Consider the following 26,448-nt stretch of genomic DNA (forward strand, 5'->3'; position numbering starts at 1 on the left):
TGTCGCCTGTCCTGTGTCGCCTGTCAGTTGTTGTATGCCGTTTATACCTGTCGCGCAGCTGTAGTCCGCAGATCCTGTAAAGAAGATGTTCGAAAATGTGGAAAAGCAATGAACACATCTAGTGGTAGCCACCAGCGGACATAATAGGAACAGCCCGAAAAAAAAACAAAAACAGGAAGAAAGAAAAAAAAATAATAAAAAAAAAGAAAAGGAACTTGGATACTCGGAAAAAATCGGAGGAAAGGGGTGTCGGGGGCATTTTGGAAGACCGGGGAAACCGGAGGAACCGGAGGAAATGGAGGAACCGATGGGGAGCCGATGGGGAAACTGCATATAGAGCATTGCCCCTCAGTTCAGCCGCTCGTGACTTGTTTTTTGTGTCAGTGGCTCGAGGGGGACAAAATCCGAAAAGGGAAAAGCAGAAAATAGGGGAGCCGAAAGGGCGGGACGGTAGGCACACGCGCCAGGTGCCAGCGACAGCGACAGCGAGTTACGAGGTGACAGAAAATATTCTATGAGACGTCTGGTGAACCGGTGTGGAACTATTTGCAGCCACAAGTAGCATGCAGTGTGAAATGGGGAGAAAAGTATAGAGATAGTAGGGCGTTTGGTCGCGCGCTATAGTAAAATAAGATTAAATAATAATACCTTATGTAAAGGGAAGAGCATCAAAGAGGAATATGATAATTCGGTGGGAAAGTGGCATTGAGAAGGAAACGTCGAATAGTATGAAGCCTCCCATTGAAAATGGAGCCAGTATAGTCAACCCCAGAGTTAAGAATAATAGCAGTAGTGATAATAAAAGTAAGAGTAAGAATAAATATAATAATAACGATAACAAGAGTAGCAGTAGTAACAGTGATGAGCTTCCCTTGGCAGACCATCGGTCGAACGGGTTCGTGAACAATCCGGGCTTGCTCCATGAAAACGAGTTTTATCCCATGGACCCTACGAACTGTTGGACGCACGATCCGGAGTCTGCTTCTCAACTAGCATATTGCTCTATTGTGCTTCACGAAGAGAACGACCCGTTATTGTACAAGGTTGTCAAGCATGGGATGCGGCACATTCAGACGTTGTACCACTACGATACGTGGCAAAAGTCTACTGATTTTGGCAGTGATGATGCCAGTGCGGTGGTGTTGAGCGAGCTCAACAACGACGAGTTTTTCGACATGGGTGACTTAACGATAATTGCTTGTGGCGAAGTGAAGGAGGCGACAGAGACAGGCTCCATGGCAAAGCGGGATATCGAGAACGTGGAGGCTTACGTGTGCAAGTTAAACTTGCAATACAACGAGGAACATTTCATCAGGCTTTTGCAAGTGGAGGATATTTTGTTCAGCGGGTTACAGTGGGATTTCTTTACGTCAGAGATGCGTATCGGCTCGTACACGAGCTTGCAAGTGGTAGAGAGACTCAAACGAACGAATGTTGCACCCTGGTCGCAACGGGAGTTCCAGCTCCCCTGGTTAGATAAGGAGATCATGGCAGAGGAAAGGGTTGTGGCCATGCGTCCGGTGCCAAAAGCAAAGCAGCTGCCACTGCAGCTGCTGCTAAAAACGTCATTAGCAAAGTCGAAGCAAATTACAAAGTCGAGGCCAATTACAAAGCCAATTACAAAGCCAAGTCCTATGACAAAGCCAAACCCAATGCCAAAGCCAATGAAAATGCCAATGCCAAACCCCATGGCAAAGGCAACCCCCATGGCAATTACAATCCCCATTGAGAAACCAATGGAAACACGCATGGAGCTACCCTGGATGCAGCCGGCCCTAGCCCCACCTCTGCCCCCGCCGCTGCAGGTGCCAATGCAGGTGCCAATGCCTCTGCCTCTGCCGCTGCCGCTGCCCAGACTTACGGAGCATCACGAAAGCGTCGACGAGACGCTTAGGTTCTTGGACTCGATGATCGAACTCGAAAGCCAGCTGAACAACTCATTGAACCCCATCCTCATGGGCAAGGGCAGCAACGATATCTACATATCGGACTCAGAATTGTCGAAAATATTCGACCTTCATGTTTCCAACAAATCGTCGCTCTCGATGGGGGACTCTCGTTCGAGTACAAGAGGCTCGCAGTCGCTAGGCACTCCACAATTGCACCAAGATAATTTTTACCTATATAACAATACAAATAGCTAGTTAAAAACAAACTAGAAGTATCAATCATAACCACTACGGACGCTCGCTCGTTGATTTACAATGGAAAAAAAGAATGCATACATGTATATTGTTGTTGTGTCATTATAAAGTTAGGTAACATAAAATAAAATAAAAAAAAAAATAACTTGAGAAGAGAAAAAAAATAGGTCTATCATATCATATCGTATATTTATCATTAAAATTGTGTTGTGTTGTGTTGTGTAGTGTAGTGTATTGTTGTGTAGTGTTTGTGTAGGTGCAACCGTTGAGTATATACAACGGCTGCAATATGGAATTTAAAAAAAAAAATTTTTGATCCGTTCCATCACTCATGACTTTACCAATTTAAAGAGCAAAATCGGTTTTATTATCATCTTTATTTTTTTTAGCTGTTGTTGTTTATGGGTTTGAATTGAGTAGACTTAGAAAGTAGTGGTTAGAATTGAAGGTGGGAATAGGAAAAATAGTTGTAGTTAAGAATAAGGGTAGGGTAGGGAAAGGGGAAAAAAGCGGCTTTTTTTGGTGTCGTTGTCGCAATTATTCATTTATTGCTCCAGCACCTGGCCTTGCGCTTGGGCCTGGCCAGCCTTTAGCTCGTTAATTTCCTTCCTGAGCCTTTGGACCTCCAATTCAAAGAGTCTTTCGTTGTTCTGTAGATAAAGAATGTAGTCGACGGCTTTTTCGAGAATCATGCTCTTGTTCAGTTTCATGCTTTTTACCGGCACGTTTTCCTCGCCGTTATTCAGCACTTTGTTGTCGACTACGAAAGCGGTGTCTTCGCAAGCGACCCATGGGATGATTTTCTGTAGTTTACCGATCTTTGTGTTGATATTGATTCTATATCTTTTTTCGATCATGTTGTGAGTTTCCCTTTGGTCTGCGGTCAGTCTCTTTCTGGAGCAGCGTTTTCTGTTTTGGGTTTTCTGGCCCGTGGTAGTAGCAGTAGCACGTTTCTTCTGGGTCTTTTTGTCTTCGATAGCGACTGCTTCGAGCGATGACGACTCTGGTTGAGGTTCTTCCTTGACCGAGACGACTGGAGCTGGGGCTGGGGCTGGGGCTGGGGCTGGCACTTGTACTGGAGCCTCTGCCACGGGCAGCTGTGTGAACTCGTTCTTGATGAGATCGAACCCGTTGTCCGGGTTGATCGCCGTCATTAGCGGCGAATTGTCCGTAGAAACGTTGTTGCTCATCGTGAACGTCGTCGACGAGTCCAACGTCTCTGTATTGTTCAAAAGCAGGTCCGAGTCAAACATCGCCCTGTACTGGTCAGAGGGCGAAAGAGAGTACACAGAAGACGAATCCGAAGTCCATGCGTGCCCCTCCAGCTCTTTACCGGTCTTATCCAGCCACACATCCTGCGTAGCCGGTGCTACAAACCAATCGTCTGCCCCGGCTCCTGACCCTGATCCCATGTACACCCCATTGCTGTTTGATCCGTAACTAGCCTGTTGTTGTGAAATAGATGCCATGTGGTATGTATGTATATGTCTTAGCTTAGCCTAGCTTATGCTGATTGATGCCTTGGGTGATGCTATGGAAAAACCCTAAATCCGAAACAATGAAATATACCCAAATATTAAACACAAGACTATACAAGAATATATATTTCCACCCTCATACACACATATATATATATATTTATACACATTACGCATCCTTCACCCAACCGTCCACACATACGTACATATATATATACAAACCACATACACACATACACACACACATATATATATATAAACCACTTATAATTAACCCATAATTTCACCACTCAGCAAACCTGTGCACAGTCACTACTAATAGTAGCGCAGCAGCTAAAATACTACCGTTAATAGTACATACAAAACTCCTCCCAGATGATCCAGTTTATCCAGAACTTCTGTTTTCCTGGTCCCACTACTGTATCCAGCAATTTAGAGCACATTCGCACATTCTGCATTCCTGCCGTAATGTACTGTAACTACTGTAACTACTACCACTACTACTACACTAAGTAAACGGCAAAATCCCATCCGCAATATCCAACGTGCCCTACCAACGGACATAGCACACTCACACACACCTTAATTCGGGCGGGCACAGGTTCTGCTGCTGAAGATCGCTTTCGCTGCGCCCGGCACGCTGTTTCCTATCTCGACCCATATTCCTTACATAAGTGCGCGGCGTGTTCTGGGCGTTGCGATAGAGCTGGACGCTTGTATTCCATTCCAGGTTCGACCGGTGCGGCATTTCTGGGGGGTGGTGGGGAGAAAACAGGTAAATAATGGCACCAGGAAGAAAGAAAAAACAAAAAAAAAAAACACGAAGCTGGGCTGTGCTGCGGGGCGGTCTGGGTGTTTGCCTCTTGTTGTGGAAATGGGTTGGTTTTTTTTTTGTGTTGGTGTTCTTTTGGGAAGTACGGGCGTTACTAGGGGAGGTCTAGGGCAGGACTAGGGCAGTACTAGGGCAGGACTAGGGCCGGCTGCAGCCGGCCCGTACGGTATGGACTGGCTAGAGTATGGAGGCGGCTGGCTACGAGCCGAGGGGGTTGCGACGACTAGACTGGGCTAGAGTAGACTAGACAGACGTATATCCGTGCATGGATGGCCAAAGGCCAAAAGCCAAAGGCCAAGGGCCAAAAGCCAAAGGCCATGATGGGTTTTGCTTAGGGCTTGGATTGGGTTTGTTTGCGCTTGCTATAGCTAAGGCCTCCAACCCCTCGTTTAGGTGTAATCAACCAAAGGCCTCAGAGCAAGGCCCCAGGGCAAGGCCTCAGAGCAAGGCCCCAGGACAAACGGTATCGCCTCACCTCGCCCCCCTTGGCCCTGCTGGATGGAGAATTTTCGCGGGAAAACCAGAAAATCAGCTGGGTGCACGGGTCCTTGTGGGCGTCCACAATGGAAGGTTTGGAATCAAACGAGTCATACACGCCAGAAAAGGACGCACGTCCGCACGGCCCTCCGGAAAAACATTCTGCCGGCACCATCGCATCGATCCACGTAGCCACCGACTGAGACTGAGACTGAGACTGGATCTACCCGCTGGATCTGGGTGGTGTGTTTTTTTTTGTTTTGACATGATTTTTTCCCACCCACCCACGTCAACAACGTAAGGCTAGGTCAGGTATAGGTAAAGATATAGGTACTATTTTCCCTGCGGCCCCTTCTGTGCCAGCGCGGATAATTTAGGTTATTCCCAGATGAGCAATTTTCCCGGAAAAACTTTTTTTTCGTATTTTTTTGATTTTTTTGAATTTTTTTTTTGTTTTGGTTTTGGTTTCTTGGGCCTCGGACAACCCGGGTGGGAGCAGCGCGGCACGAATCTGGCGCACCTCGCAGCTGGATCGCCTCTTCCCTTATTCTCTCGCCAGCGCAGGAGCGCAGGAATGGCAGGTACTCCCGCGCAGGTACTCCCGCAGGCACTCCCGCGCATAGAACTCGAAACAAATGTCGTACCACAATTATGTTTCGGGGCCCTCCTGCCTCACACCGCATTGTCCAACAACGGTGCTGCAAAAAGAAAGTGTTCTAGAATGAGGAATGCTGAAAAGAAAAGCGAACGGTTGGCACTGCATGGCACTGGCATATCATATCATACTATATACTATACTATACTATACTATACTCAAGGCTTTATCCTATTACCACTCGCTTGCCCTCTACTGTTCAGGTACAGGCATTTTCCCATACCCAGTTAGTCAGTGACAACCTAGCATGAGCACAGGAGCGTACTCCGGCTACTCAGAGTACTTCCACAACAAGGAACTCCAGCAGCTCGAAAGCGATCTCCAGTTCAGATCAAAGTACCAGCGCGATCACAACATCGCTCACCCAACCCTCTTCCAAAACTGCATCATATACGTCAATGGCCGCACCGTGCCATCGCGACTCCAACTCCACAAACTCGTCATCCTACATGGCGGCACCTTTAAGCACTACCTCAGTGCTAAATCAGCGGTAACCCACATCATCGCTTCGGAGTTGAACGCTTCCAAGAAAATCTCTCTAGCAAACGCTAAAGTCGTGCTCCCAGAATGGATCACTGAGTCCATCGCCAGAGGGAAACTCTTGCCCTGGCAAGACTTTCGCACTATAAAAACTTCAAGGCTACAGGGCCAGATTACAGACTTCGCTACCGTGCAAAACTGCATGGACCCCAACTTCATCGCTTCGTTCTTCAAGGCGTCCCGTTTGCACCATCTCTCGAACTGGAAAGCCCAGCTCAGAGACCAGTTCGTCAAACAGCTCTTCGATGACCAAGGTACAGCTGTGGCCCCGCATAACAGCAAGGAATACGTGTACTTTCACGTCGATTTCGACTGCTTCTTCGCCCAGGTCTCAGCAAAGGTCGACGGGAAATACGATATCCATACCACCCCCATAGCCATCTCCCACGGAATCAAGAACTCCGACATCTCCAGCTGTAACTATGTGGCTCGCTCGTTTGGAGTTCACAACGGCATGTGGGTCTCGTCCGCTTTGAAACTTTGCCCCGACTTGAAAATATTGGACTACGAGTTCGACGAGTACGAAGTCGTATCGTCTTTGTTCTACAACGCCTTGCGCGAAACAAACCTCTTCGACATGGTCCTCCCTATTTCTGTCGATGAAGCCATCTGCTGCATGGCACTGGAACCGCACATTACAGCGGAATACCTCGTCAAGGCGTGCGACGATATCAGATCCAGCGTCTACAAGCAAACGCATGGCTACACCGTCAGTATCGGATGTGCGTCCTCCGTGCTACTCGCACGCTTGGCTCTACGCAAGGGTAAACCCAATGGCTCGTACGTCGCCTGGTTTGACAACGATAACGACAAGACACGTACTCATTCGTTTATCGACCAATTCAGCTTAAAGGATTTGCCCGGTATCGGTTACAGCACAAACGAAAAGATCCAACAAGAGTTTGGCAGCGATATTGCAACCGTATCGGATTTAAGACAATGTTTGCAAGATGTCTCAGGCCTATCGAGACTCACCAAGCGTATAGGCTCGAAAAATACCAAAAAACTTGAGACGTACTTGAACGGTAACGACGACGATGAAACGTTGAGCATGGTTAAGGACCCACGCGCGTTCTTCCAGAAAAAATCCCTTTCCGTAGAAGTAAACTACGCGATAAGGTTCAAGACCATCCATGAGGCAGACACGTTCCTTGAAAGGCTATCCCAGTATCTTTGCGACAAATTGAAAGACACCAGGGCATTGACTAGGCAGGTTACTCTTAAACTGATGAAGAGGGCTGCGGGCGCGCCCGTAGAGCCTCCAAAGTTTATGGGTATGGGTCGATGCGATGCCGTTAGTAAAAGTAGCACGCTCGGTGCCAGTACGGATAAACATGGCACCATCGCGTCAGAGTGCAAGACCCTTTTCAGACTCTTGAGCGTGCCTCCAACAGAAGTGAGAGGAGTCGGTATCCAGTTCCACAGGCTAACTGGAGACCCAGCTCAGCAGCAGCAAGGTGCAACTAAAAACGACATAGCATCGGACTTGTTGCAGAAGAGAAGGGCACGGTCAGAGGAGGTTGTGGCAGCACAATTTGATGTAGATCCACACACCCCGCCAGCAAAGAGCATTGCCAACTCGCCAATCAAAAACTACTGGGACCGTCACCTCAAACGTAGCGTTACGCCCTTCGAGTATGACTTCCCTGAAGAACTCGATCCCGAGTTCATGTCAAATTTGCCGAAAGAAGTCCAAGAAGAAGTTCTTCTGCACCATAAAGTAGCGAAAAGGGCGAAGAAATCGCTTCGCTCCAAGGTTAACGGTGATCCACAAAAGCAAATCAAGCAAACTCAAGATCTACATTTCATACATGACGGAAGGCTCGTTCCGCCACTATCATTCCAAGGTTTAAAGTCAGTAAAACAAGTCTCTAAGACTCTTGTCGATTGGGTAGATGCGACCATTGAGGCTGGTCCTCACGATAAAGATCTCCAACTCTTCATGGACTACCTTGAAAAGTTGGCAGACCAAGGTCGCTCGCATATTATCCTACAGTTGATAAAAACAATAAAAACAAGAATCGAAGATCATTACAGCATGGCACCAGCAACCACCAATTTAGAAAATTGGGAATACTTGTTGCTTCGTAAACTCGTGCCCATTCTAAACAGAACAAGGTCCGATGTGGACTATAATCTGGTATTTGATCTATGATGATGACGTTGTGTAGAACTTTATAAGAGTATGACTTTCAATTCTCTATATATAGTTTAATTAATATATTCTTTTTGTTTTAATTATATTAATCAATGTAAATTTAATTTTATTCTATTCTATTATATCTTTAATTCTATCTTTTAACATATCATCACAGTATAACTCGTCTCTTAAGTACCTGTTCTTGTATAATCAGTTATAAAGAGTCCTGTATATATATATGGGGGGGTTGTGTGTGTTCATAAATTGCAATTGTTGCAAGCTGTGGTGGTGGTGATAGAAGGAGATGGATGGGGTGGAAGAGGGGTTCATTCAAAAAAATCTGGTTCTGAAACAGATTAAGCGGTCAACACACGTAGAGTGTTGGAGTTACCGACACCAGCGGCGAAACCTTGGATGGTGACAATAGTGTCACCGTCAGCCAAGACACCCAATTCCTTAGCCTTCTTGATACCGAAGTTGATTCTCTTTTCAACATCGACAGTCCATTCGGAGTCGGTACCTTCTTCGTATACGAATGGGAAGACACCTCTATATAGATGAGAGAATCTAGCGGCTCTTGGGTTTCTGGTAACCATAACGATTGGGACGTTTGGCTTGTACTTGGAGACCAATCTTGGGGTGTTACCGGTGGTAGACAAAACGATCAAAGCCTTAGCCTTTTGTTCAAAGACAGCGGAAACGGAGGCAGCGGCGATGGTTTCGGTGGTAGAGGTTGGCTTTGGAGTCAAGTTTCTCAAGTCATCGTAGGTTGGGATGTATGGGATAGCTTGTTCAGCGATCAAAGCGGTTTCAGCCATGGTCTTGACAGCGTTAATTGGGTAGTTACCCTTAGCGGTTTCACCAGACAACATGACACAGTCAGCACCATCTAGAACGGCGTTACCGACATCAGAGACTTCGGCTCTGGTTGGTCTTGGGTTGTAGGTCATGGATTCCAACATTTGGGTGGCACAGATAACTGGCTTACCGGCCAAGTTACACTTAGCAATCAACATCTTTTGGACAGCAAAGACTTGTGGAGCTGGGATTTCGATACCCAAGTCACCTCTGGCGACCATAACACCGTCAGTAACCTTCAAGATTTCGTCAAAGTTGTTAACACCTTGTTGGTTTTCGATCTTGACAATGATCTTGATGTCCTTACCGTCTTCACCCAAGACTTCTCTGATGGTCAAAACATCTTGAGCAGTTCTGATGAAAGAAGCAAAGATCATGTGGACACCGTTCTTGACACCGAATCTCAAGTCGGCCTTGTCCTTTTCGGACAAAGCTGGCAAATCGACATCGGTACCTGGCAAGTTAACACCCTTGTGGGAGCAGATCTTACCGGCGTTCAAGGACTTGACCTTCAAGGTCTTGTCGTCAACGATTTGCAAAACTTCAAAGGACAAAACACCATCGTCAACGTAGATGATTCTACCAACGTCAATGACCTTGGTGATGTTCTTGTAGTCGACGTACATAACCTTGTCGTCACAGGCCTTAGCGTACTTCTCGTCAGTGGAGAAGATCATCTCGTGGTTTGGAGGAATTGGGTAGTCGACATCGTTGGTGGTGGTACCAGTTCTGATTTCTGGACCCTTGGTGTCCAAAGCAATGGCCAATGGTCTACCTGGGTACAATTCTTCGGACTTTCTAGCGTTGTCCAAGACAGTTTGGTGGTATTCGTAAGAACCGTGAGAGAAGTTCATACGGACAATGTTCATACCAGCCTTTCTCAATTCAACCAAGGTTTCTGGGTTGTTGGTCTTTGGACCAATGGTACAAATGATAGAGGTTCTTCTCAAGTTGGCCCCGGTGTCGGTGCTCAAGTTGGTCAACCAGCCTAATCTAGATTCCATTGCGTACGGTTTTTTTTGTGTGAGTGATGATGTGTCAAGGGTATAGAGAATATCTTCCTTGGTCTTGTAAGAAACAAAACTAAAACTAAAACTTTAATTAACTACTAACTAATAATAACGTCAACACACATAAAAGTGGTCCTAAACATCCTAAACCTTTATTCTTTCAAACCGATCGATTGCACTCTTTTATATACTAAATTAAAATAACGAAAACCACCACCACAACCACCACCCATCCCATCACATCCCATCTCTCTTTTTGATTTCCACTTTCCAATTGCGAACCATCAGACAGCAGCAGCTAGCAGCAGCAGCAGCATGCCATGCTGACATTCTAGTGTGGTATCATTTCTCTCGTATCCCAATGGGCATCCATCATCCATCCCACTGGGTATCCTACTGGTATCCTACTGGTATCCTACTGGTATCCTACTGGTATTCTGGTGAAATAGAGGCATGAAAAAAAAAACCAATATCACGATTCTTGGTGCTTCAACGGCTTGGAAAGTGGTGATGGGAAGCTGCGAGACGGGAAATAGTGGAATGCATGGGGAAGAGTGGAAGCCGGAGGCACGGTGACGAGGAAAAAGGAAGCCCAGGGTGCTGGCAGAGGGCGGGCGGCGTGTATTGTGGGAGTGGATGCCGTCGGGACGGAAGGCTGGCTTCGTGTGTTGGGGCGGGCTTCGTGTGTTGGGGGAGCGGACGGGCTTCCTGAAGGAGGGGAAGGTACGTTTCGGGAAAGACAAGGTGACGCCAGACGGTGCCGCAGTGGTGCTGGAAAAACTGGAATCCGGAAAAACAAAAACCAACACCAAAACAGGAAAACAAGAAAACAAGAAAACGAGAAAACAAGAAAGGCGGAGGGAAGAAAAGAAACGTACACCCACGTACCACACTACTGTTGGCTTTTGGTTTGGCTTTTGGTTTGGCTTTTGGTTTTCCAACAGAGCAAAACGGGGGAGGGGAGAACGAAAAAAAAAAAAAGGCCAAAAAAAAAAAAAGACCAAAAAAAAGACCAAAAAAACTGAAGAAAAGGCCAAGACGGAAAAAACCGAAATTAGAAAACGAAAGGGGGTGTGTGGGGTGTGGAATGTGGAATGTGAGGTGTGGGGAGAAGAAGAAATTTTGTTTTGTCCACGTGATGTGTAATGGGCGACAGATCAAACTACGTCACAGTAATAATAGTAGTAGTACATAAGAAGATGTATATATTATATTATATTATATTTATATCTTAATGAATAATGAAGTGAAATGAATATATGTAGAATATGTGGTCTGTGACCCCTGGCGGCAGCTCAGAATAGCCAGTTGAGAATCTTCTCCCACAGGTTTCTTGGTGGGATACGTTTGGCGTCCAACTCCTTGGTCTCTTCTTCGATCTCTCTCAAACCCGTCGTGACGTCTATTTGGTGTACTGGAATGAACCATTGGCTCCAGGTTCTGGTGTAGGCCTTGTGGCCTACCCAGAGCGCCACAAAGGCTGGTAGAGTGATGTATGCGGCAATGAAGTCCTTGTAGCTCCAGTGGACAAGGGACTCGTAACCGTTCACGAGACAGATCAAGCCGATGAAGATGACGTAGAAGTAGGTCAGGTAGGGTTGGAATGGGGTCTTGAAGGGCAATCTGCTGTACAAGTCGTTGTAGAAAACAGCCTTTCTGAAACGGAGGTATGCGACACCGGCGCACATCCAGCCAAGGAAACCAGAGATGGTGGAGATGTTGGAGAACCAGTTGAAAACGTCAGCGGTGGAAGAGGAGACGTTCAAGTACGCAAGACACGACACAATGGTACCGCAAGCGACACCCGCGTATGGAACACCGAATCTGTTCACTCTCTTGAACACTTTGGGAGCGTAGCCGTCTTGTGCTAGCGATAGCAACGATCTGCTTGTGGCGTACATGAAAGAGTTACCGGAGGACCACGCAGAAGAAAGAATACACACGTTGATGATGTGTGGGAGCACCTTGATACCTGCGTTCTGGATCCCAATGACGAAAGGAGATGAACCTGCACCTGCTTTACCTTGATTCAAAGCGTTGACTAGCACGGGATCAGTTCTGGAAACGATCACACCCGCGCATAAAGACGACACACAGTAGAAGAAAATCAATCTCCAGATAAATCTTCTAGCAGCCTTCTCGATGTTCCTTCTGGAGTCCTGTGCCTCGGTGGAAGTCAAGACAACCAATTCCGGGCCCAAGATAAATGCAAAACCGGCACGGATAATACCGGTGACGATGTCGGAAAATCTACCAGAGTTACCTTTAGCCAAATGGTAAGCCCATGCACCTGGATGATCCCAATAACGGAACCCTAATCTGTCGTGGTTTGGACCACCACCGAAAAATAGAACAATGGACACGAGGATGATACCCAAGATACAGAGGACTTTTAAAGAACAGAAGATGGCCTCTGAGGTACCGTAGAATTCAACAGCAGTAAAGTTCAATAACACAATGACACCAATGAAAATCGTGATCCACACGGCCTTGGGCACGGCTGTGGTCCAATACGTAACAACACCAGAAGCAGCCGTACATTCTGCTGCAACAAGAATGATGTAACAGTACACGTAGTTCCAACCAACGGCAAAACCAAGCGATGGGTCCACGTATCTCGTCACCAACGTCGAGATACTACCACCAGTCTCGTCGTTATTTGGAAGACCAGGCAAGAAACACACCATCTCAGCCAACGCATTCATAACCGGGTAGATAACCGTGGACATAATACAGTACGAAATGAAGAGCCCTGCAGGTCCACATTTGTTCAACGTTGCAGAGGTACCAACAAACAAACCAGTACCTATACATCCACCAATAGCAATCAATTGGATGTGTGACGATTTAAGACCCTTTTTTAGTGCATGTCCGCCGGCCTCTGGACCTTCCGAAATCTCATGTTGTTTTTCTGAATCGTTCGAGTACGCCGTTAGATCAAGTTCGTACACTTGACCCGTCTGTTTATCTACGACACTGGACTCACCAGCATCCTTCAAGTCCTGTAAATTAGACATGATTGATTATATTTTAGACACTAAAATTTCTTTTGCGTCGTTGTTCTTCTTACCACCACACTGCTTGCTATAAGCTTAAATAAAACCAACCTTAAAGCGATATTAACACCGCCACCAGTACATAAACGTCTAAATCACATCTCTTATATACATATCCCGGAGATATTGATGCCAACAGTCACACCGACTCGATGGCTAACCTTTCGGACAGCGGGGTCATGATTCCTATCCTCTTCTACTCTAGCCACCGGTGGAGGAGAATTCTTCCTAATCAGCAAAGATAATAAAAAATAATAATAATAATAATAATACCATAATACCATACACACACACACACACACTACGTATGTCACAGGACCCTTTGTACTTCAACCATACTACTACTCTCCATTTTCCACTATATCTATCTAATCTAGCAGTACAAGAACATAACTAAAAAAAAAAAAAAAAAATAAACGGTACTCCCCATCTAATCAATCAATCAATTAATCAGTCATCACTTACAAAACCGCCCACCCACTTCGCTCTTCCCCTTTCCAGCCACTCACTCCGTTCATCCTATTCAATCTCTCTCTCTCTCTCCCAAAATAACACTCTCATCTCATCTCTTTCCTCACTGTATCATATCATTGGGCTCTAAACTCAAAACTACATTGTAACAATGGCTGTAGTAGTAGTAGCAGAAATGGTAAACATCGCAAAAATAAAGCCAACAGCTTCAACAGGACCAAAACACCCTAGAAACACCCGTACGCAAGTCCAGAAACACCTCGAAGGCTTTTGGGCTCCTAGGGTTCTTCACTTACATAATGAAAAGAAACGCCCGTAAGGCACTAAACATGCCCTTCTGGTTCGATTGTCTCTTTTCTTTGTTTCTTTTTTAAAAAAACTCACGCGCCCGTGTTATGCGCGCGCAAGAGGTGTGCCCCTCGGCACCTCTGCTTTTGGGAGCAGCCGATCATCTGCTCGGCGTTTTCTGTGCACGCGTTTTTGTGTACTGTTGTTTATGGTTTTGTGTACTTCTTTTTTTTTTTTTTTAAATTTTTCTTTGGGACCCGCCCAGAGAAAGTGCCGTGCACTCCGGCGGGTTCGCAATTCCGCCGGTAGCGGACTTGATCGGGGGTGTGCGCGTACGTGTGCAGTGGGAAACTGCGCTTTGGTATGAGGTGTGTGGGTGGAGAGCGTTCCACCCGTGCATCGCGATTTTTTGATCGGTGTGGGGACGGGAACCCAATTCCGATAAAACCAGGTCACGTGGATATTAGATTTCTTGTTTTTTTTTTTTTAATCTTCTTCGGAGCTGCTTGCCCGCGAGTACGATGATTATGCGTCATATCGTATCTGAATCATGCTTGAAGAAACTGAGAAGTAAAAAAAAAAAAGGTATTTTATCGACAGGAATTATGCATTGAACCCCATTGACCTGACTTATCGGTGTGGATCTGCTGGATCTTCGCAATTGAGCTCACGGGTAGCCGTTTCCGTAGATATATATCGGGCTTTGATCGATTGATTCATTCATCTAACACACAGCTAAGCGAAAAGTAAGCAAGATGAGCTCGATTCCATTTGGACATCAGTTCAAAGATAAGTACTTTGGATACTTGGATCCCGAAGTGACGCTGACGAACCATGGATCGTTCGGAACAACACCCGGCATTGTTGTTGATGCTGCCAAGAGAGCTCTCGAAAGACATGAGAAGTACCCTTGTCGAGATGCGTTGTATACTGTTACAGATGAGTACAAGAGACAATTGAAGCTGGTTGCAGGGTACTTGGGGTTGGAATACCTCAATTGTGCGTTTGTGACCAATGCTACCACTGGTGTGAACACGGTTTTGAGATCGATACCGTTTGATTTCCAAAAAGATAAGGTGTTGTTCCACTCGACCACGTATGGGGCTTGTGCTAACACGGTGAAGTTTTTGCACGACTACTTCGGGTTGCAATACGATGTGGTTGAGATCAATTATCCATGCGAAGACGATAGTATTTTGGAGGCGTTTGAGGCGAAGCTCAAGACGAAAGAGTATAAGCTTTGTCTTTTCGATTTGATCACATCTCATCCCGGTGTCACTATTCCTTACAAAGGCATCATTGAGCTGTGCCATAAGTACGATACCTGGTCGTTAATTGATGGAGCACATTCAGCTGGACAGGTAGATTTGAAGTTCATCAACGAGTTGAAGCCCGATTTCTTCACCACTAACCTCCACAAGTGGTTGTACTGTCCTAAATCGGTAGCACTGTTATACGTGGATCCAAAACATCATGCTATGATTCAGACCATGCCCATCTCCCACAACTACTCCAGTCCAGACTGCCAGTACATCGAGGGAGACGACGAGCACAACGCAAACCTCCTAATTAACAAGTTCGCATTCGTAGGCACTGCTTCGTATGCGTCTTACATGGCTTGCGAAGTCGCGTTGACGTTCCGTAAGGAAATTTGCGGTGGTGAGGACAAGATCCGCCAATACCAGTTTCAATTGCAGGAAAAGGCAATTCCCAAAGTTCTCGAAGTGTTTGGAGACGGTAGCAAGTTGCTTGAAAACTCTACAAATACATTGCGTCCTCCAGGGTTGTTCTGCGTTGAGCTTCCAATTCCAGAGGATCTTAAGTTCTTGGTTACCAAAATGACTGCAGACCCAGTCTTCTTCGCAAAGTTCAAAGCCACTTGTGAGAAAACAGCAGTGTTTGACCACAAGTGTCATGCTCCATTCACCTTGAATAACAACCACATCTTCGTTAGATTCTCAGTGCAAGTATTTAACGAGGTTCAAGACTACGAGAAGGCAGCAGCTGTAGTGAAAGGGATTATTTATGAGAATTTGAGGAAAGAAGCTTCAAGCTCATGAGAAACTGACTCTAGGTGCTCGGATATTCAATTTCATATATGCGTATATATGTATGTACCGGATGTATTCATATCCTTTTTATCATATTTGTACTTCTAATGTTACATTTCAGGACATAATTGTTAAAACGAAACAAGTACGAAAAGAAAAAAAAAAACATTAAAGGCTTAACCTAGCTAAATGTTTACTACTTAGACATCACGCATCATATATGAAGAACAATACAAAAACAAGGACATTATACAAAGGCTCAATCATTGGGTAAGTGATCGCAGCAGCTGCCTTCTCTTCTTTCCAACATCGTTTCAAACACAAATAACCTAAATCATCATGTCTGAAACCATTCGACAGTCTAGAGATGAGCTAATACAATCTTTGCATGTTGGAATGTCAGACTTTTCAGTTGTTGACAAAACAATACAAGTGATCCAATTCTTCGAAGTCGACCCCCTTATGCTGGAAAGGGAGCTGCCTGCACTAATATCAAAACTATCATCGCATTATCTTTCTGCAGAAGAAGATACCCAACTTAAGATATCGCGAATCTACTATCAATTTGCTAAGATCTTTCTAAACAGAAGAGTACGAGTACACATCCCGGTTAATATCTATGATCTCAAACCGGTTTTACAATTACTGACAAGAAAGGATAACTGGTACTGCGAATACTTCTTGATGTCGTGGCTCACCATGCTAGTTATGTCACCATTTAAGTTTGATAATGATACCGATATCATGAAAGCGGTAGCTAAGTTTGATAATGTGGCATTGATCAAACCATTGCAATCAATGGTGAAAGCAGAACTGTGGTCAAGAAATGAAAGGCTTTATGTATTACCAGATGATTTAATGCAAATGGATATCATTGATCTTAATTATTTCTTGAAGATGTTGAAACATAAATCGAAATACCCTTTCACTACTGAACAATTGACAGGAATGACGGAACATATCACGTCTTTGACCTCCTTTAATAACGAATTAGAAGGTCTCTATTTATTAAAACTTCTTCCAAAGCTAACTATCTTGTTGGCAGACTCAGAAGAGACCTGGCAATGTATTTATGATATCATATTTTGGTTAACTTCATCAATAAATCTATCCTTCACAGATCTTAGGTTTAAATTGGCCAAAACTGTCTCTAAAATAGTCCTTTTCATATCTAACTCAAATCCAACATCTGCAGAAATGATAGTTGAAGACTGCGTTGAAGATACGGAAAAAATGATACAGACTAACACAAATGATTCTATGGATGCTGAACGATTGCATACGCTTTTATTAGTGCTCGCAGAGTTTTGTCGGAACAAGCTATTGACCGTAAGTCAAATCGAGGCATTTACATCTAATATACTCCCAACTGTTAGCAAATTTCAACAAAAGAGAATGATGAGTACTCAAGGACATCAAATTAGGGACGCAGGCAACTTTTTCTGTTGGAGTTTATCAAGAGATTATACAAATATCCCGTTACCTTGTTTAGAGGAAATGTTTTTAAGCTTGCTATTTACGGCTAATTTCGATCACTCTCCTCTAATTAGAAAATCTGCAATGGCTGCCTTACAGGAATGTTTGGGAAGGCAAGGAAATAAATTCTTAGATAATGTGGTTGTGGTCAGACTTGTAGAAATTCATCTAGGACAATTATCGAACGCAAGGCTTCTGTACCAACTTTTCAAGGACAAGTACTCTCAATATTGTGAGAAAATGGTGGAGTGGCTCGTGTTATTCACAATAGGCAAAGATTATGAATTTCAATTGGTAAAGTCAACTACAGATCTTCTTTCAACTATGATATCAGAGTTTAAAGACGATGAATTCAATAAATTAGTCAATAAATTCAACTTAAAATTGGCCGAGTTAGGATTGCGGAATCGCGATACAGACATATGTGCAAGATCTTCCTATTTGAATTTCAAAATTGGATGTCAAACGTTAACAATTCAAAAAGATATTCTTGACGTATTACATAAATACAGTATTCCAAAGGTTTGGAACGAACAGGTATCTTTCCAAGCCCTTTCTGAGCTATATGGTTTACTATCACTGGCAAAAAGAGGCCATCCCCTTTCAAAAGATCTAGCAGAAAGAGTGTTCATGATAGTAAGGAACGTGAAATCTAATGATTATAACCACCAAGATATATCCAATCTATTCAATGAACTAGTGTTCCATATCTCCAAACACGATGAATGCTTTTTAGATGATGAGACAAAGCAATTCTTTTGGAAGACGTTTGATAATCTTTTCAAATTTGAACAGCCTCTTGTCTGTTCTGCAGCACCATTCTTGTACGAACACCAATTCATTTCCCTCTTCTATGATGTTGTACCGAAAATTTCGTGTGAATTCAAAGGTAAAATGATTAATTCACTCTCGGAGGCCCTTCCATCTTATGAAATTAACGACGATTTAAAACAGTTTTTAAAAGATGTTCTATTATTCTTGGAAGATTATACCACAACAAACCAGGGAGATGTCGGAAGAATTACGAGACTTTCCACCATAAATTTAATTGCCAAGCATATGGAGTTGTTCCAGGATGCAGCTTTCAGCGAAATTCTCCAGGTCAATTTGCTAAGATTAATGGGAGAACCTGCTACAGAATTGAGAGAAAAGTCATTTGAATTACTGTGTAGGTTTGAAAATGTCCATTTCCCAGATATGCCCTTTGATTCTAAAATTATTGCGCTGTATCATAACTTCTACAAATGGAACAGGGAGTTTTGGAAAGGATATTTCTTTTCTGCAGGCGCTATACACTCGACAGATAAACAAATTTCATCAGCTGTTGATCAATTGATGGCTTACTATATAACTCTTGATGAAGAGGAAAGATTAAGAACTGTCAATGAATTTGTTCGTATAATTCCTTCTGCTAGTGAATTAAAGGAACTCCAGGAAAATAACTCCAAAAAGAATCTAGTGGGTGCCATACGAAAGGATGGAACAAAAACCATATTGACATTTATGAATGGCTGGTGTAGACTGTTAGAATCTGGACTGGAGTTACCTAATGATTTCTCCAGTGGGGGATTTTTCGCCCGGGTTTACAATTTACAGCTAGCTGCTAAATCTGTTTCAATAACCACATATTCTTTCAAACTTCTTACATCACTAGTTTGCAATCAACTGTTGAATGAGACACAAGCTTCTAAACAGTTAGCTAACAGTTTGATAGGTATTTTCTTAAAGGGTTTTACTAAAATGAAGCACAAAACCACTTTTTCAAATACCCAAAAGGTTGCTTTAGAGTTACTTATCCAGATTTACATGTGTTCTAATAAAACAGAGAGTATTGCTTTGTTGAAGGATAACTCCGAATCACCACAGCAGTTGTGCACTCTAGACCACACTTTGCTCTTTCTCTAAGTTTCTCCGTGCATGATTAACGAATTCACGTATCTTTTTTAATACTCCGTCAACCTTTTTAGCGTTTTTTATGTCATCTTGTACCCTGTACCCGTTATCGATCTCCCTACTGGGCGGTTTATAAGAAATTAGAGGATGAGTTTGAATAATATTTTCTAGGAATGCATCAGATATTTCTGCTTCGATTCCATGAATTTTATAGTGTTCTAGAATAGCATGTTCTATTTTCTTTACTCCATAACCTAGAGCATCCGATGCTTCTGAGAGTGCATTATTGATAGAAGTTGGGAAGCTGAAGTAATAATTGTTGCCATTAAATGCAAGAAATCTTTTACTGAATTTTTTCAAAAAGTCAGAATAATAGGGGTAGAATCCACCATATGTGTTTCCTTGCAAGGATGATTTGAACAAAATAGAATAGTGAAATGGTGTTAGCTGAATTTCTGGAAGTTTTGTGCACACACGGAATAAATCTGAAGCAGTTTTCTTAACAGGATCAGTCGAATGTGAGAGGGCTGCGAAGAGGGATCCAAATATTAGACTATAATCAACTGAATACTCACCATTACCCTCGAATAAAACAGCATAGTCAGGATCATTCAAGACATGCTCAAGGAAAATGATGGTGTTATCATGATTTCTGCTACTGACAGCTTTCAAAATAACTTCAAATAGTTTTCCTTTGAGGTTTAGATTATATTCCGGTTTCACCAAGCTTCTTAAAAATGCATAATATTCTGTTCCTTCTGTAAAAGGTGGCACTTTAGTAGTCAAAAAGTCCAAGTTTTCTTCAAACTGTTTAAGATCAATATTAGATCCATGCAATATTCTTAATACCAAATCCATATCGGAGTCTTCAATGTCATTGAGGCAAAGTGTGTTACAAATGGGCGCATATGTGTCGGGGTAAAGCTCCAAAAGCAATTTGTTAATTTTCTTAAGCGATAGCCTCTCAACGAAAGAACTGTAGACTATGAGTTGTTCTTTCCTAAAACCAAAGCCCATTTTAGAATACGTTTCAATTCCCATAGATGCCACATCCTCATCACCAAGTATTACGAAACGATCAATAAAGCGTTCAATCTCAAATTGAACTGCGAATAGAGACATGAGTTCTTGGCCCAGTATATTATTTTTGAAATATGCCACTAAATGAGCTCGTTGATCCGTTTCTTGATAAAAATTCAACATTGCTATATCTTTTATTGTTTTCTTTCCGATTTCAGGTAGGTCTTTACAGTTTTTGAATATGATATCCAAAGCGCCTTCTAGTCGGAAGATCGATCGAGATTTGTTGATCAAACGCAAGGATCGTATTAGAAATGAAATCGAAGGCTGTTCATTGTTGATTTTTGTACAATACTTTTCCAGTAAATAGTAGCTGTGTTTTTCGAGTACCCTAAGTTCAAATCGGCTCAACACATTCTTCGTATATGCAGACATTAACTTATTGAGAGAGAAGTATATTTCTTCTGGTATTCCCTTATCATCTGTATACAATTTATTTTCCGATGGCTTAACCCACTCTATTTGGTTGTGCTTAATCACATTTAGCATTTGGAACGCCTGTTTAAAATCACCTTGTCTTTGAAGAACTTCTAAGTAAGAAGAAACCGCTGGGAGCGACAACACATTTCTTTTAGCACCTATATTCTTTTCTGGATTCTTATACCATGTAGAATTGAGAAAGGCCCTTGTAGAATCATTGAGAAGTCTATCTCCTCCATGATCCAAAGAGATTTCATCCGCCAACGTTTCTTTCAATAGTGTTAGATATGATTGATCGTACCTTTGGGTTGGTTTGCTCTTGGGTATCACTTTAGTTAACGGCTTGGCTTTATTCATATTGTGACTATGAGATGTATTTCAAAAACCAGTTTAGTATGTGCGGTTTACAGCTGTATATGCACCAAGTCTTTCGGAAAAGAACCAATGGAGTGCACTTTGATATTTTGAAGACCAAAGTTTTTCCAGTATCTACCCTACAGCTTTGGCTCCCATCTGAAGAGTTGTATCTCTTTTCAACTTTGCTTCACTTTCTTTATTTTAGATATTATTTCATTTTAATTTTCAATTTTCATGTCGTTGAAGGGACTTCTTTTGTTACAAGTGTAGTAATAATAATGATAATGATAATGATAAATCTCTAACAGTGAGAGACATAAAAAATACGTTCTGTAGAAAACAAAGAAACAAGAAATCGATAGACGGATATACATATATATTAAGAGAAAATGGGAACACCGAAAACATTTTATATATATCTATGCTTTTTTCCGGGAAACAGAGAGTCACATCTTATTTGAAAAAAGCTTCAATCGTTTGCTTGGATTTTTTTCTGGAGAAAGTTTGACACTTTTCGGCAGTTTATGTTTCGTTGAGGCAAAGATATCCATGTTTTCGTCGACTTTAATGGGCTCTGAGCTGCCTTGTAGTACCTTCTTTCTGTAGATTCTCTCTAGTTGGCTAGTGTGTTTTTCTATCCAAATTTGATGCAATGCTTCTTTCACGTTGCATCTTTGCTGGGTGGAAACTTGAAGACATTTTCTTACGAAGCTCTTGGCTGAGTCTGTGATGGGGATCCATTGTTTTGCACTAAAATTGAGGTGTCCACTGCGAACGCTTCTCACTATACTTCCCTCGGAACCATCGCCATAAAACGGCGATATGCCGGTCAACATTATATGCGTTATAACACCAAGGGACCAAATATCGCATTTTGAATCGTAGCCAATATTTTCTGGGTCCAACGTTGCTGTCCGGCTGAAGGAGCGGTACACGTTACGATCCGCTTTGAATCCCACTTCTGGAGCACAGTACTCTGGTGTTCCAACTACGGTGTGCATTCTCTCCTTGGTGCATTGCGACAGCTCTTTTGCAATACCGAAATCGGCCAAAACGACTTTGGTACAAGGTTCAGGGGTATGCAATAGGATATTGTCTAGCTTCAAATCCCTGTGCACAATGCCATTTGAATGTAGGAACTTCAAGGCTAGCAAAATTTGGTACGTTATGATTAACGACTCGGTTTCAGAAATCGGAACCAAACAGTCACCCTTGGCCAAATACGAGAAAAGGTCCCCGCCAGATATCAAGTCCTGGAAAATGTATATGTTTCCAACAGAATCCACGCACGATTGATGTATTTTGATGATATTTGGGTGGTCCAACTTCTCAAGTATCGATGCCTCTTTCACCATGCGGGTCTTGGAAGTGTTGATGATTTTCACGGCGTACGAAGGCGGCTTTTTGGTTGTTGCGCTGCTACTCTTTTTCTGCTCGTGCTTTTTCTTTGCCACTAGCACATGTCCAAACGTCCCAGAACCCACAATTCGCGGAACTATCTCCCACGTATTCCACTTCATCTGCACCCTGAGCCCGGCCAAAAACTGCGACATAGTCTCACTCTTGACCGAAGAAAACTTAAAACTTACACCATTAGGAAGCTCAATCAAATCCTGGTTGCCCAACAAATAAGGCACATCTCTTTCCAACTCCTCTCCATTCACCGTTGTCCCATTCAAAGACACATCCTTGATGTAGCACAACGGAATACTCTCGGGATCGAACCGTATCCCCCATAGAATACAATGAACGCTCGACACAGATGGATGGTCCACTGAATACACACACTCCTGTGTGTTACGACCCAATCTTAGCACCGAATTGGTCTCTATCGGGAAATGATTCAGTATGAACTCCGAACAACTCTCTCCATCTTCAGCATACTGCACCTCCAAAAGCCCCAACACATTATCCATTGCTTTCAAGAATGCCGAATGCCCTGCTTGAGAGGCTAATGCGTATGGTATTACCTCTCTTTTCCAGTGAGGGCTGGGCGGCAAAAATCATTCTCGAGATTCCCGCTTTATATAGTTCCAGGTTTTCAGCTCTAGTTTTTTATTTTTTATTTTTTATTTCTTAGCCGCCCAGAAAAACCGTTCTCGGCGGCTAAGAAATAAAAAAAAGACAAAAAATTCAATCCTTTTTTTTTTTTGGACAGAAACCACGTGATATAACAATTCTGACCGGGTAACACCACATCCTGTTTGAGTCACATGTACGTTGAATTTCCGTATCCGGGTAACACACCCTCCGTCCCTCCCTCCCTTTAAAAATTAATTATGGCAGCAGCAGCAGCCACACAGCCTTAAAACAGAGTCAGGCATTAATCTAATCAAAATCAATAATAAAATCAGCTAGCTAACTAGATAGAAGCAACAAAAAAAAAAAGAAGGACCGGCATTGGCACCATCCAACACACGCACGCATGCTCCATACTTCCGTCTGATCCTGACCCTTACCCTGCGTTCCAGCAATATGAATGCGTGACCACCATACTCCCCACCATACTTCCCACCACCATACTCCTCACCTGTCCCGCCCGATGGCATCTATAAAGGCCACCAGCTCCTGTTCATTACGCCGGTTTCGGTCTACCATTCATTCTACCCTACGAACTACTCTCATTATTACTCATTCCAAGCGTTTTCTGGGAAGCACATAAAAAAATTTGAAAAATTTGGAAAATTTCAAGTCTGAAAAAAAAAAAAAAAAAAAACTGTGATGAGCCATCGCATCGATGAATAGTGTATGTAATATATATATATATATATAAGTCAGTCAGTAAGTAGGTAAGTATGTATGTAGAAGAGTGGGTAGGTATATTTGGGTAATTAATTATGTTTAGGTGGATTCGTGATAACACAGGGCTAGGATAGGAATTAAGAAACCAGGAAACGTGCGCGCGCAAAATGCTTTTCAAGAATACGGTTGTGCGGTTGGCACAGGCTGGGAACAAGGTGATTCCCCCAGTAAAGCTAGGGTATAAGAACATGCTCAAGGATCCATCGGTCAAATATAGACCATATCCACAAATCGAGTTGAAAAACAGGCAGTGGCCTTCGAAAACGATCACGAAGGCGCCAAGATGGCTTTCGACGGATTTGAGAGACGGAAATCAGTCATTGCCGGATCCAATGTCTGTTGAGCAGAAGAAAGAGTACTTCCACAAGCTAGTGGAGATTGGATTCAAGGAAATCGAGGTATCGTTCCCATCGGCATCGCAAACGGACTTTGATTTCACGAGGTACGCTGTGGAGAATGCGCCAGAAGACGTGTCGATCCAGTGTCTAGTGCAGTCAAGGGAACATTTGATTAGAAGAACGGTAGAGGCTTTGAGCGGTGCCAAGAGGGCTACCATCCACACATATCTAGCGACCTCAGACATGTTCCGTGATATTGTTTTCAACATGTCGCAAGAGGAGGCTGTGAAGAAGGCCGTGGAGGCTACGAAGTTGGTCAGAAGTCTAACGAAGGACGATCCGGCACAGAGTGCCACGCGTTGGTCTTACCAGTTTTCTCCAGAGTGTTTCAGCGATACCCCAGTAGAGTTTGCTGTTGAGATCTGTGAAGCCGTCAAGGCTGCATGGGAGCCTACGGAGGACAACCCAATCATCTTCAACTTGCCAGCCACCGTCGAAGTCGCAACTCCAAACATCTACGCTGACCAAATCGAATACTTTGCAACGCATATCTCGGAACGTGAAAAGGTCTGCATATCCACTCACACTCACAACGACCGTGGCTGTGGTGTCGCCGCCTCAGAACTAGGTATGTTGGCTGGTGCCGACCGTGTTGAAGGTTGTTTGTTCGGTAACGGTGAACGTACCGGTAATGTCGATTTGGTTACCGTTGCTTTGAACATGTACACGCAAGGTGTTTCCCCAAATCTCGATTTCTCAGATATCAACTCTGTCATTGAAGTGGTGGAAAGATGTAACAAGATCCCAGTGTCCCCAAGAGCTCCTTACGGTGGTGACTTGGTCGTCTGCGCCTTCAGTGGTTCCCATCAAGACGCTATCAAGAAGGGCTTCAACTTGCAAGAAAAGAGACGTGCCGAGGGCGACCAACGCTGGAGAATCCCATACCTCCCATTGGATCCAAAGGATATCGGCAGAGACTACGAAGCTGTCATCCGTGTCAACTCCCAATCCGGTAAGGGTGGTGCTGCATGGATCGTCCTAAGATCTTTGGGCCTCGACTTGCCAAGAAACATGCAAATTGAGTTCTCCGCAATGGTGCAAGAAAAGGCCGATTCTCTAGGAAGAGAACTTAAGGCCGAAGAAATTGTGGACACTTTCAAGCATCAATACAACTTCGACGGTTCCGCATCAACGATCTCCTTGTTGGAATACACAGTTACTAAGCTCGCTGGCGACCAGAGAACTTTGGTGGGTCAAGTGGACATCAACGGCCAAGTGGTTGACATCGAAGGTTTCGGTAACGGTCCAATCTCCTCCCTTGTCGATGCCTTGTCCAACTTGTTAAACGTCAAACTCGGTGTCGCTAACTACACTGAGCACTCTTTGGGTTCTGGTACCTCTACCCAGGCCGCTTCTTATGTACACATTGCTTACAGAAGAGAAGTCGACAATGAAAGAGCCTTCCATTGGGGTGTCGGTGTCTCTGAGGATGTCTCAGATGCATCTGCTAGAGCAATTGTAGCTGCTGTCAACAAATTGATTCAAAAGGGCGAAATATCTTTGCCCTCGTTCGAATCCTCTGCAAAGGCTTCTGCTTAAAATGCTAGGATCACCGAAATAATGTCCTATCCAAAAGTTTTACAAAAAGTTAATCAAAAAATAAATTGAGTTTTTCACCAACGGAACCTTCCATAGTTCTGTCCCGTCATAGTTCTAATAACTTTCTTTCATATGGTCTTGTCTTATCAGTTATTCCAAACGACAAAAGAATGTACTGATCAAGATTCGTCCCCATTTTCTAATATTTATACATATACTGATATATATATATATATATATATATATATATATATGCACATATTCGCACACCTTTGAAAGGCGGTTCTAATATATCAGTTACATGCTCCAATTGGAAAACACGATTTACTCTACACCAAGGTTTCTTGTATAACACTTTTACGATCTTTTTGCATATTAAAAGGGGCCAGAGCTATGTTGGCTTACCTTCCTATATTAAGAAATGAAGGAAAAAAAAAAGTTACAGAGCATATTTTGATTTTGATTTGAGACTTTTGGAAGAAT

The 26,448-nt window shown here is 43.4% G+C and overlaps 9 protein-coding genes across 9 annotated transcripts; 5 read left to right on the top strand and 4 right to left on the bottom strand.

Moving 5' to 3' along the window:
• Positions 1–680: 680 nt before the first annotated feature.
• On the top strand, positions 681–2,144 carry KLMA_60215 (uncharacterized protein; the record flags this gene model as incomplete). The annotated part of the gene is made up of 1 exon (XM_022820875.1): positions 681–2,144. One exon carries the CDS (start codon positions 681–683, stop codon positions 2,142–2,144), a length of 1,464 nt encoding a protein of 487 aa, XP_022677294.1.
• Positions 2,145–2,689: 545 nt separating this feature from the next.
• On the bottom strand, positions 2,690–3,613 carry TYE7 (Tye7p; the record flags this gene model as incomplete). Its single annotated transcript, XM_022820876.1, has 1 exon — positions 2,690–3,613. The coding sequence occupies one exon, from the start codon at positions 3,611–3,613 to the stop codon at positions 2,690–2,692; it is 924 nt and encodes a 307-aa protein (XP_022677295.1).
• Positions 3,614–5,833: 2,220 nt separating this feature from the next.
• Positions 5,834–8,281, top strand: REV1 (deoxycytidyl transferase; the record flags this gene model as incomplete). The annotated part of the gene is made up of 1 exon (XM_022820877.1): positions 5,834–8,281. The coding sequence occupies one exon, from the start codon at positions 5,834–5,836 to the stop codon at positions 8,279–8,281; it is 2,448 nt and encodes an 815-aa protein (XP_022677296.1).
• Positions 8,282–8,622: 341 nt separating this feature from the next.
• PYK2 (pyruvate kinase PYK2) lies at positions 8,623–10,128 on the bottom strand (the record flags this gene model as incomplete). The annotated part of the gene is made up of 1 exon (XM_022820878.1): positions 8,623–10,128. The coding sequence occupies one exon, from the start codon at positions 10,126–10,128 to the stop codon at positions 8,623–8,625; it is 1,506 nt and encodes a 501-aa protein (XP_022677297.1).
• A 1,301-nt stretch (positions 10,129–11,429) lies between these two features.
• Positions 11,430–13,151, bottom strand: PUT4 (proline permease PUT4; the record flags this gene model as incomplete). The annotated part of the gene is made up of 1 exon (XM_022820879.1): positions 11,430–13,151. One exon carries the CDS (start codon positions 13,149–13,151, stop codon positions 11,430–11,432), a length of 1,722 nt encoding a protein of 573 aa, XP_022677298.1.
• Positions 13,152–14,704: 1,553 nt separating this feature from the next.
• KLMA_60222 (uncharacterized protein) lies at positions 14,705–16,009 on the top strand (the record flags this gene model as incomplete). The annotated part of the gene is made up of 1 exon (XM_022820880.1): positions 14,705–16,009. The coding sequence occupies one exon, from the start codon at positions 14,705–14,707 to the stop codon at positions 16,007–16,009; it is 1,305 nt and encodes a 434-aa protein (XP_022677299.1).
• A 330-nt stretch (positions 16,010–16,339) lies between these two features.
• On the top strand, positions 16,340–19,381 carry CIN1 (Cin1p; the record flags this gene model as incomplete). The annotated part of the gene is made up of 1 exon (XM_022820881.1): positions 16,340–19,381. The coding sequence occupies one exon, from the start codon at positions 16,340–16,342 to the stop codon at positions 19,379–19,381; it is 3,042 nt and encodes a 1,013-aa protein (XP_022677300.1).
• Positions 19,382–21,672: 2,291 nt separating this feature from the next.
• On the bottom strand, positions 21,673–23,142 carry MEK1 (serine/threonine protein kinase MEK1; the record flags this gene model as incomplete). The annotated part of the gene is made up of 1 exon (XM_022820882.1): positions 21,673–23,142. The coding sequence occupies one exon, from the start codon at positions 23,140–23,142 to the stop codon at positions 21,673–21,675; it is 1,470 nt and encodes a 489-aa protein (XP_022677301.1).
• A 993-nt stretch (positions 23,143–24,135) lies between these two features.
• On the top strand, positions 24,136–25,965 carry LEU4 (2-isopropylmalate synthase; the record flags this gene model as incomplete). The annotated part of the gene is made up of 1 exon (XM_022820883.1): positions 24,136–25,965. One exon carries the CDS (start codon positions 24,136–24,138, stop codon positions 25,963–25,965), a length of 1,830 nt encoding a protein of 609 aa, XP_022677302.1.
• Positions 25,966–26,448: the final 483 nt, after the last annotated feature.

This window comes from Kluyveromyces marxianus, chromosome 6 (genome assembly GCF_001417885.1).
Source record: "Kluyveromyces marxianus DMKU3-1042 DNA, complete genome, chromosome 6".
In the NCBI taxonomy this organism is placed as follows: domain Eukaryota; kingdom Fungi; phylum Ascomycota; class Saccharomycetes; order Saccharomycetales; family Saccharomycetaceae; genus Kluyveromyces; species Kluyveromyces marxianus.